Source organism: Rhinoraja longicauda, chromosome 17, assembly GCF_053455715.1.
Source record: "Rhinoraja longicauda isolate Sanriku21f chromosome 17, sRhiLon1.1, whole genome shotgun sequence".
Lineage (NCBI taxonomy): Eukaryota > Metazoa > Chordata > Chondrichthyes > Rajiformes > Arhynchobatidae > Rhinoraja > Rhinoraja longicauda.
Window position 1 is genome coordinate 41,274,273 of NC_135969.1, and position 12,562 is coordinate 41,286,834.

Genomic DNA, 12,562 nt, shown 5'->3' on the forward strand with positions numbered 1-12,562 from the left:
AAATCATTGGCATGTACTTCCTGATTGAACTCTGTATTTCAGCACAGTACAGTGGAAGCAGCAAAGGTTGTTGGCATAATCAAGTCAAGAGTGTTTTATTGTCACAGATGGAACAATGAAATTATTACGTGCAGCAGCACAACAGAATATGTAAACATAGTACACTGTAAACAATATAATAAACGAAAAAATGTTCAGTGTGTATATATATATATATATATATATATATATATATATATATATATATATATATGTGTGTGTGTGTGTGTGTGTGTATATATGTGTGTGTATATATATATTTATATGGGTGTGTATGTCTGCACATACACACACACACACACACACACACACACACACACACACACAAACACACACACACACAAACGCGCGCACACACACACACACAGAAATAAACAATAATAATGCAAAAAGACAAAAGCAATGCCCCCATGTCGATGCAGTTCAGAGTTATTTGGAGGTTGTAGTGTTTAGTACGAAGATAGACACAAAAAGCTGTAACTCAGCGGAGCAGGCAGCATCTCTGGAGAGAAGGAATGGGTGATGTTTCGGGTCTGAAGAAGGGACTCGACCCGAAACTTCTGAAGAAGGGTCACGACCCGAAACGTTGCCCATTCCTTCTCTCCAGAGATGTTGCTCATTCTGGTGAGTTACTCCAGCTTTTTGTGTCTATCTTCGGTTTAAACCAGCACCTGCAGTTCCTTCCTCCACACTTGCAGTGACTGAAGCAATGACTTTAGTTCCTTGTCACACATTCTCACGTTCTCCTGATGGCCGTGGGGAAGAGGCTGTTCCTGAATCTGAACATTACAGTTTTCAGGGTCTTATATCTTCTTCCCGATGGCAGGAGTGAAATGAGTGTATTGCCAAGGGCGGTGTGGGTCCCTGATGATGGCAGCAACTCTTGTAAATCCCTTCAATGGTGGGGAGGTCAGTACCCGTGATGGACTGGGCAGCGTTCACAACTTTTTGCAGTCTTCCTTGCTCCAGGGCATTCAAGATACGGAACCAGGCTGTGATGGAACCAGTCAATATGTTCTCTACTGTACACCTGTAGGAGTTAAGTATTTTGCTACAGAGTAGAACTCCATTGTAATGCAAGTTTGCATAGTTTTGAAATATTTGATCTTTGCAATGTGAGGAAATAATTCTCATCCTCTTGGACAAGCCAGCATTAAAAAGCAACAATTTCTGGCATATAAAGATGACTTTGATACACCAAGTTGTACAACTGAACGTTATTAATGGAAAGAGTCTGTATCAACTGAAGTGGCCTGAGGGCATAACTGTGCAACTCGAGCCATGAGTGAGTGTAGACAAGATGTTCATCTGAAGCACACCAATAATATGTTCATTCATCAAAACTTAAGCAGTTCATGTAACAGTTTCATGGTTCTTTTATTGTCATCTATACCAAAGGTACAGTGAAGTACAATTTAAGCATATAGATCAGTGCGATTAATGCCCAACATAAAGACAATCCCCGATTAAGTACCCCATGCATAGAAATGTACTATAACCATATAACCATATAACAACTACAGCACGGAAACAGGCCCGTTCGACCCTACCAGTCCACGCCGACCACTCTCTCTGACCTAGTCTCATCTACCTGCTCTCAGACCATAAGCCTCCAATCCCCTCTCATCCATATACCTATCCAATTTACTCTTAAATAATAAAATCGAGCCTGCCTCCACCACTTCCACCGGAAGCCCATTCCATACAGCCACCACCCTCTGAGTAAAGAAATTACCCCTCATGTTACCCCTAAACTTTTGTCCCTCAATTCTAAAGTTATGTCCCCTTGTTGGAATCTTCCCCACTCTCAAGGGAAAAAGCCTACCCACGTTCAACTCTGTCCGTCCCTCTTAAAATTTTAAAAACCTCTATCAAGTCCCCCCTCAACCTTCTACGCTCCAAAGAATAAAGACCCAACCTGTTCAACCTCTCTCTGTAGCTTAAGTGCTGAAACCCAGGCAACATTCTTGTAAATCTCCTCTGTACCCTCTCCATTTTGTCGACATCCTTCCTATACTTTGGCGACCAGAACAGCACACCATACTCCAGATTCGGCCTCACCAATGCCCTGTACAATTTTAACATTACATCCCAACTTCTATACTCGATGCTCTGATTTATAAAGGCAAGCATACCAAACGCCTTCTTCACCACCCTATCCACATGAGATTCCACCTTCAGGGAACAATGCACAGTTATTCCCAGATCCCTCTGTTCCACTGCATTCCTCTATTCCCTACCATTTACCCTGTACGTCCTATTTTGATTTGTCCTACCAAAATGCAGCACCTCACACTTATCAGCATTAAACTCCATCTGCCATCTTTCAGCCCACCCTTCCAAAAGGCCCAAGTCTCTCTGTAGACTTTGAAACTCTACTTCATTATTAACTACACCACCTATCTTAGTATCATCTGCATATTTACTAATCCAATTTGCCACACCATCATCCAGATCATTAATGTAAATGACAAACAACAGTGGACCCAACACAGATCCTTGGGGTACTCCACTAGACACTGGCCTCCAACCTGACATACAGTTGTCAACCATTACCCTCTGGTATCTCCCATTCAGCCATTGTTGAATCCATCTTGCAACCTCACTATTAATACCCAACGATTTAACCTTCTTAATCAACCTACCATGTGGAACCTTGTCAAATGCCTTACTAAAGTCCATATAGACAACATCCACAGCCTTGCCCTTATCAATTTCCCTGGTAACCTCTTCAAAAAATTCAAGAAGATTAGTCAAACATGACCTTCCAGGCACAAATCCATGTTGACTGTTTCTAATCAGGCCTTGTTTATCCATATAATTATATATATTGTCCCTAAGTATCTGAGGGGAGTGGGTGCCTGGAACGCGGTGCCAGGGGTGGTGGTGGAGGCAGATACGATGTGGAGTTTAAGAGACTTTTAGATAGGCACACGATGTGGAGGGATATGGATCACATGCAGATTAGTTGTTCTTGACATCATGTTCACCATAGACATCGTGGGCCGAAGGGCCTGTTCCTGTGCTGTACTGTTCTATGTTTTGTACTCTCATGGATGCAATGCTTTTCTTTTCTGCACACTGGCAGCAACTTTGACATCAAAGAGTGAGGATGTGGTACAAAGAATCACAAATTGGCAATGAGCTTGGAAGAGATGGATATCATGTTCCCAATGTTGGGGGAGTCCAGAACAAGGGGCCACAGTTTAAGAATAAGGGGTAGGCCATTTAGAACTGAGATGAGGAAAAACATTTTCAGTCAGAGAGTTGTGAATCTGTGGAATTCTCTGCCTCAGAGGGCATTGGAGGCCAATTCTCTGAATGCATTCAAGAGAGAGCTAGATAGAGCTCTTGAGGATAGTGAAGTCAGGGGGTATGGGGAGAAGGCAGGAACGGGGTACTGATTGAGAATGATCAGCCATGATCACATTGAATGGCGGTGCTGGCTCGAAGGGCCGAATGGCCTCCTCCTGCACCTATTGTCTATTGTCTATTGATATGTGTGGCTGGAAATTGGTTGGGACCTGAATTGGCTGGGACCTGTATATTGGTCAGCAAGTGTGTGTTAAATTCAGGAGGAAGGGCCAAGGTACAATGAGTTGGTGAAAAGGCCTTGTGTGCTCAGCCCGTCTCTTCACCACTCGTCCATCTGAGGAGCTCGATCATCCTTGTCCAACCTCAGATAATACAAGGACAATTGAGCTACGATTAGTTTAGTTTAGAGATACAGCGTGGAAACAGGTCCTTCGGCCCACTGAGTCCGTGCCAACCAGCGTTCCGCACACACTAACACTATCCTACACACACACTAGGGACAATTTTACATTGATACCAAGCCAATTGACCTACAAACCTCTACGTCTTTGGAGTGTGGGAGGAAACCGAAGATCTCGGAGAAAACCCACGCGGGTCACGGGGAGAACGTACAGACAGCGCCCATAGTCGGGATCGAACCCCGTTCTCTGGTACTGCAAGCGCTGTAAGGCAGCAACTCTACCTCTGCACCACTCTTTGCATTAGAGATCACAGAAGCAGAGGGGGGGTGAGACAAAGGAGGACACGGTTTTTGGGGTTGCTGCCGAGAACTAAGGAGAAACACAAATGGATTGTGTTAAAAGTGGTTTGGATAAAATGGACTACTTTGTAATTTTGTCGGCATCTTTTATGTGGTCTTTACATCCCTTGGGTGTGCAAAACAAAGAATATCACTGTGCCTTATCACAGGTGACAATAAAGTATCATTCATTCATCATTCATTCATTCAGATTCATTAATCTGCTGCTCACAATGGGTCCATAACTCTTCTGTTATATTTTAAAGGTTTATAATATTTTGGGGGGGTGTGGATAAGATGATCTTTTTTCCCCAAGGGTAGGGTGGTCAATTGGCCATAGGCATGGAGTGAGAGTGGAAAGATTTAAAAAGGACATAAAAAACACAACAGTTCAGTATGATGACAGACACATCACTGTGCCAGACATGATGCCAAGACCATTATCTGCTTCCATGTAATCCATTCCCTCCACATCCATGTCCCCATCCAAAAGTCTCTTAAATGTCACTGTTGTATCTGCTTCAATCACCACCCCCGGCAGCACATTCCAGGCACCCACCACCCTCTGTGTAACAGAACTTGCGTAAACACATCTCCGGTAAACTTTGCTCCTCTCACCTTAAAGCTCTGCCCTCAAGTATTTAATTTTTCCATCCTGGGGAAAAAAGGTTTATGTACTTCTATCGGACAACCCCTCAACTCCGACATTTCAGGGAAAACAATCCAAGTCCATAACGGCGTGTGCCCGGTGGGCCGAAGGGCCTGTTTCCGCGCAGTATCTCTAAAGTCAACATCTTGAGTTCTTTTTCTTTTAGAGATGCAGCGCGGAAACAGGGCCCTTTGGCCCACCAAGTCCGCACCAGCCAGCGATCCCCACACATTAACACTCCCCTACACACACATTGAAACAAAGCCAAGTAACCAAAATATCTGTACGTCTTTGGAGTGTGGGAGGAAACCGAAGATCCTGGACGGAAACCCACGCGGGTCACGGGGAGAAGGTACAAACTCCGTACAGACAAGCGCCCATAGTCAGGATGGAACCCGGGTCTCTGGCGCTGTAAGGCAGCAACTCTACCGCTGCGCCACCGTACCGCAGATCCTTGTTCAATTTTTTCAATTGTTTCCATTTTTTTTTAGTTAAATGATTTTTGCAGGGAACATGTGAAGCAAATGCAAGTTTATTGTAATGCAAAAAGGCTGGTCAGAAGTGCTTATCAGCATTAGTCATCTGCAAGACCCAGACCATTGTGTGGGTGGGCTGTTGTGTAAGCTGTACTTATTCAATTTGTCCAAGGACTGCTACACGTTAGGGGTATGCAGACCGGTTCTGTGAAATGAAATAGAGCACAGATTGTCATGTTTATGGTGAGCTGTGCGTTACACTTGTCCTTATTAAATCTCATCTTCCTCAGTGGTTCCATATTTTGCTCATAGATTCGCCAGTTTAGTTCAGAGATACAGATTGGAAACAGGCCTTTAAGCCCATTGAGTCTGCGCCGACCTACGAATCCCCACACATTAACGCTATCACACACACACACACACACACACACACACACACACACACACACACACACACACACACACACGCACGCGCGCGCGCACACACACACACACACACACACACACACACACACACACACACACACACACACACACACACACACACACACACACACACTCTAGGGCCAATTTTACATTTCTGCCAAGCCAATTAACCTACAAACCTGTACGTCTTTTGTGTGTGTGAGGAAACGGAAGATCTCGGCAAAAACCCATGGGGAGAACGTACAAACTGCGTACAGACAGCACCCGTGGTCAATATCGAACCCGGGACTCTGGCGCTATAAGGCAGTTGCTCTATCACGGCGCCACTGTGATATTCTCCATCATTTGCAAGCCTCGCTCTGCTGCCACTTAATGCCCTGATAATGAGAGGCAGAATCAATTACTCAGATCGCAAAAACAATATCTGGAAGGCACGTCTAATAAATTCCGAGCAGTTTGCAAAGCTTTTTGTGTGAGTAGGCTGCCTGTGTAACTTGTTTTGAGTTTTTTTTGCACAAATTAATAATAATAATAATAATAATACATTTAATTTATATAGCGCTTTTCAGGAAACTCAAAGACGCTTTACAGAGCAAACAAGACATAAAAACAAACAATCAAACAAAAGATTTGTCCAGATTTGTCTACTAATTTGCACAATTATCATCTTGATATTTATTCCTAACCTATGAATGTGGGTAAGGATGAATTAAGTCTGGTAAAAATGTTCAAACTTAAGTTTAATACGAATAGGCTGTAATTAATAAGTGGCAATGTGATAGTAGAAATTAGGCCATTCGGCCCATCAAGTCTACTCCACCATTCAATCATGGCTCATCTATCTCTCCCTCCGAACGGCATTCTCCTGCCTTCTCCCCATAACCTCTGGCACCAGTACTATTCAATTTCAGTATGTTTTTTTCTCATTAAAATGGCAAGAAGGGAAGCATGCTGGTGCAGCTGGTAGAGCTGCAGCCTCACAGCGCTAAAGACCCGGGTTCAATCCTCACCTTAGGTGCTGTCTGTGTAGATTACCTGTACACTAGTTCTATCCTACACACTAGGGACAATTTACGGAACCCATTTAAACTTTAGACTTTTAAGATAGGCACAAAATCCTGGAGTATCTCGGCGGGTCAGGCAACATCTCGGGAGAAAAGGAATAGGTGACATTGTGGGTCGAGACCCTTCTTCCGACTGATGTGACCTATTCCTTTTCTCTAGAGATGCTGCCTGATCCACTGATGCTACTCCAGCGTTTTGTGTCTGTCTTTGGTGCAAACTAGCATCTGCAGTTCCTTCCTACACATTTTGTAACCTTTGGACTTTAGTCTTTAGACTTTAGAGACCTTAGAGAGCTTGGAAACAGGCCCTTCGGCCCACCAGGCCCACGCCAACCTGCGATCCTGAAAATGTGCGATGCTTTGTACAAGTCTTGGCCAAATTGAGACGGGGAAAACTACAGTGCAATCAAGCCTTGTGAGGTAACTGAAAACCTTTCAATTCATGCAGTTGAAATAGTCTGTGAGAAAATAGGCTATTGCACTAACACTCTCCTACACACTAGGGACAATTTACAATTTTATCAAAGCAAATTAACCACACAAACCGGTACGTCTTTGGAAAGTGGGAGGAAACCGGAGCACCGGAGAAAACTCATGCAGTCACAGGTCTAACGTACAAACAGCGCCCGTGGTCAGGATCGAACCTGTGCCTCTGATGCTGTGAGGTAGCAACTCTACTGCTGTATCACTGTGCTGCCCTGATACATCAAGTTGTGGCTGTATCAGGTCTGAAGGATTTGCTGGGGCGAATTATGCATTTAATTAATAGACAATAGACAATAGGTGCAGGAAGGAGTAAGCCATTCGGCCCTTCGAGCCAGCACCGCCATTCAATGTGATCATGGCTGATCATTCTCAATCAGTACCCCGTTCCTGCCTTCTCCCCATACCCCCTGACTCCACTATCCTTAAGAGCTCTATCCAGCTCTCTCTTGAATGCATTCAGAGAATTGGCCTCCACTGCCTTCTGAGGCAGAGAATTCCACAGATTTACAACTCTCTGACTGAAAAGGTTTTTCCTCATCTCCGTTCTAAATGGCCTACCCCTTATTCTTAAACTGTGGCCCTTGGTTCTGGACTCCCCCAACATTGGGAACATATTTCCTGCCTCTAATGTGTCCAACCCCTTAATAATCTTATATGTTTCGATAAGATCCCCTCTCATCCTTCTAAATTCCAGTGTATACAAGCCTAGTCGCTCCAGTCTTTCAACATATGACAGTCCCGCCATTCCGGGAATCAACCTAGTAAACCTACGCTGCACGCCCTCAATAGCAAGAATATCCTTCCTCAAATTTGGAGACCAAAACTGCACACAGTACTCCAGGTGCGGTCTCACTAGGGCCCTGTACAACTGCAAGTGACTAGGAGTTTAGTCATTCCAGCCCTAAATATTCTGTCTATTTCTGATGACGAATTTGGTGCAGGCATTTGTAAAACTAAAAGAGCTGACCTTTGAGGTTTGATAAATATCATTATGTAAACCAAATAAATATTTTCAATTTGTTTGGACAGCATATTTGTTTAAACTACAAACATTAGACATCAGTGTTTCATCATTAAACATAGCTTGTGCATTCAACACAGATAACATGACTAATGGCATCCCTGGAAACAAACCCTTGCAAATTTAATGTTGCGATCTAATGTTTGAACATGAGAAATCATGGTATTTAGTTTCTTGGGAAATAAATGTGCTAATTATTTTCTCACAGACTATTTCAACTGCATGAATTGAAAGGTTTTCAGTACCTCACTAGGCTTGATTGCACTGTATTTTTCCCTGTCTCAATGTGGCCAAGACTAGTACAAAGCATCGCAGATTTTCAAGTGCAGTCGACGAAATATGAAAAATAACAATCCTTTGCACTCATTTCAAAAAATTGTTTCAACGGTACTTCCGATAAATTTGGCCACATTCCCGGCTGAAACATTCCACCCCGTGTACGATATCATGAGAGGAATGGATCGGGTAGTGGCACATAGTCTCTTGCCCAGAGTAGGGGAATCCAGAGGATATAGGTTTAAGGTGAGAGGGGAATGATTCAATCGGAACAATAGACAATAGGTGCAGGAGTAGGCCATTCGGCCCTTCGAGCCAGCACCACCATTCAATGTGATCATGGCTGATCATTCTCAATCAGTACGCCGTTCCTGCCTTCTCCCCATACCCCCTGACTCCGCTATCCTTAAGAGCTCTATCTAGCTCTCTCTTGAAAGCATTCAGAGAATTGGCCTCCACTGCCTTCTGAGGCAGAGAATTCCACAGATTTACAACACTGACTGAAAAAAAGTTTCTCCTCATCTCCGTTCTAAATGGCCTACCCCTTATTCTTAAACTGTGGGAACCCGAGGGGTAACGTTTTCACACAGAGGGTGGAGGGTGAATGGGACGATCTGTCGAAGGAGGTAGTTGAGGCTGGTACTATCACAACATTTAAGAAACATTTAGAGAGATACATGGATAGAACAGGTTTAGAGGGATATGGGCCAGTGGGACTGGTGTAGATGGGACATGTTGGTCAGTGTGGGCAAGTTGGGCTGAAGGACGTGTTTCCACACAGTAAGACTCTATGGCTCTACTAAGAGTTTCTGCTGATTATACTCACTGCCCGGCCTACAGGGAGACTCCAAGAATGAAGTTGCTTCTTTCAGCTCTTAGAATAGAAAAAAAGTTTTAAAACTCTTTCAGATGCAATTATTCTTGTAATGAAGTTAAAACCTTGTTCACTGAAGTTCCGATGCCTTGTCTCTTAATGTACACAGTTGAATATAGAAAGCGTACTGTCGGGTTGCATCATTGTTTGGTTTGGGAATAACATTGCCAAGACTCCAAGATATTGCAGAGAGTTGTAGATGTAGCCTCGACCTTCACAGAGACCAGACTCTCTGAATGAAGTCTGAAGAATGATCCCGACCCAATATGTTGCTTATCCGTCTTTTCCAGAGATGCTGCCTGACTGGCTGAGTCACTCCAGCACTTTGTGTCCTTTTCGTGTAAACCAGCATCTGCAGTTCCTTTTTTCCTCACAATAGACTCCATATACAATTCATACTGCATCGGAATAGCAGCCAAAATAACCAAAGACTTGTTCCACCCTGGTCATTCCTCCATCTCCTTACTCCTGTCAAACAAAAGACACAGAAGCTTCAAAGCCTGTACCATCAGACTCAGGAACAGATTCTTCCCCTCTGTTATCAGGCTTCCGAACGGTCCTTCCATAAGCTAGGGTACTGACGGTTTAACCTCTACCCCATTGCGGACTTTGTCTATGGAACTGATGCGCTACAATGCTGAGAACTATATTCTGCACTTTGTGTCTTGCCCTTTGCTCTACTGATTGTACTCGATTTTGACTTGATTTTATTTGTGTGTAGTATTATCTGATCTTATTAGATAGCGTGTGAAATAAAGCTTTTCACTGTACCTTGGTACATGTGACAATAATAAACCTTAACCTAGACTAACTCACAATATTGCCACCCCTTCTGTATCCAGACATCCAGCAGTGCAGTTAGCTGCTGTCCAATGGATAGGTGCTGAAACATACAAATGAGAAGCAAGAAAATATAAAACTCAGCGGGTGATGCAGCATCTCTGGAGATAAAGGATGGGTGACATTTCAGGTCGAAACCCTTGTCCAGACTGAGACCTTCTTGAGTCTGAAAAAGTGTCCCGACCCAAAACGTCACCCATCCTTTTTCTCCAGAGAAGCTGCCTGACCCGCTGAGTTACTCCAGCACTTTGTGTCTATCTGCGGTACATACCAGCATCTGCAGTTCCTTCCTACGCCATATTCTCACTCTGCCTGCTGTCCAATGAATAGCTGGACGAACCGCACATCACTGTACCTGGTGTTTGAAGGCTGCAGAATTCGGCAACCCTGGTTCTCAATTTGCTTCTCCTTTATAGCAGCGTTCGTGAATGAATGTGAAACTTAAACCTCTTCTATTGCGTTTACAGCTCGACAACCCTGATGAGCAAGCAGCTCAGATCAGACGGGAGTTGGATGGGCGTCTTCAGATGGCCGATCAAATAGCACGGGTGAGTCTGTACAAAATGCCTTTCAGGAATGGTCACACACTGGCTAAGTTATGGGACTTGTACTCAGGTCCTGGGCTACTGGGCCTGAGGAATGCATTCAAATTCCAATTATGGATTGCAGAATATAAGTTCAATATCACTGAATGTGACACCGAATGTTGCTTTAAAAATGAAAACATCTGTATCTTCCCCTTTGCTCCATAGATTCATAGAGTCATGCAACATGGAAACAGGCCCAACTTTCCCATGCCAACCAACATGCCCCATCTGCACTAGTCCCACCTGACTACGTTTGGTCCATATCCCTCTAAAGCGCTCCTATCCATGTACCTGTCCAAATGGTTTCTAAACATTATGATAATACCTGCCTCAACTGCCTCCTCTGGAAGCTTGTTCCATACACCTACCACACTTTGTGTAAAAAAAGTTACCCCAAAATGAATGATTTTCCCTCTCAACTTAAATCTATGTCCTCTGGTTTTTGATTCCCTTACTCTTGGGAAAGGACTGTGTGCATTTACCCCTATCTATTCCTCCCATGATACTATAAGACCACCCCTCATCCTCATCCTCATGGGCTCCAGGGAATAAAGTTCTAGCCTGTTCAACCTCTCCCTGTAGCTCAGACCCTGGAGTTCTGGCAACATCCTCATAACTCTTCTCTGCTCTGTCTATTGACCTTGAGTTGAACTGATTGTATCTCTGCGTGGTATATCTGGTCCATTTGGAGAGCATGCAGAACAAAGCTTTTCACTGTACCTCGGTGCATGTGACAATAATAAACCTAAAGCTAAACCAGAAACAGCCTGGTTTAGTTTATTGTCACGCGTACCGAGGTACAGTGAAAAGCTCTTGTTGTGTGCTAACCAGTCAGCAGAAAGACAATACATGATTACAATCGAGCCGTTGACAGTGTATGTATACATGATAAGGGAATAACGTTTGGTGCAAGGTAAAGGCAGCAAAGTCCGATCAAGGATAGTCCGAGGGTCACCAATGAGGTAGATAGAAGTTCAGGACCGTTCTCTGGTTGTGGTAGGATGGTTAGACCTTTGGGCAATGAAATGCATGATTCTTGCCCTTGTGATTCCAGTCCTAAGATGGTGGACACTTCACTGCCATCTGAAATAAAGCCGAAGTGCACCAGGGATGGATATAAAATGCCAGCGTTGCCACTGATGCCCATATTCCATGAGTGAATGCATAAAACAACCAATTTCCTTGCATTACATTCTTCTCCATCTCCTCTTTTTACACTTTCATCCATGAGAGATGGAACCTAATTAAATGTACATCTCCCATAATTGAATTTCTCTCCAAAGTTGAGCGAATTTTAGTATATCCGAATAATCGAGTCTTTCTAATGAAAACTCTTCCTGCTGTGACAGCTATAGCTCAAAAGTAAAAATTTGCAACCTTTGCCACTGACTAATACCCTCGGCGGGTTGCATCCACTGCCAGTTATCTCACTTTGTAGACCATTTATTCCTATCAGTGGTTCCTTGGAAATCAACTCCAAACTTCTCAAGCCGTCAGAGGAATTAAATACTTACCAGGACACTTGCTCACTCCTTCTGATAACATCAATCTTTTCCGATGACCTTTCTCTTGTATCTCAATGGACTACATTTCCAAATTGTTAAAGTACCTCATTGCCTGATGTGAAAAAATGGTCAAACATTTATCATCCAAATTCCCATTAAGTTTCGGATATAATACGCCAATTTGTCCTTTCTCCTACCCTCCAGGTACAAAGATAATGGAAAATTTCTGTAGTGTTGCTGTTTGATGCTGCTGCAAGGTTGATGT

General features: G+C 43.7%; 1 protein-coding gene across 9 annotated transcripts in view; it reads left to right on the forward strand.

Annotated features, from left to right (window-relative positions):
- Positions 1-12,562, forward strand: part of cadpsa (Ca2+-dependent activator protein for secretion a) — a 316,059-nt gene that overhangs the window by 100,436 nt on the left and 203,061 nt on the right. For all 9 annotated transcript variants that reach the window (XM_078414567.1, XM_078414568.1, XM_078414562.1 and 6 more), the window contains exon 5: positions 10,673-10,753. In XM_078414567.1, the coding sequence (XP_078270693.1) occupies positions 10,673-10,753 (81 nt within the window). The remainder of the gene's footprint in view (positions 1-10,672; positions 10,754-12,562) is intronic.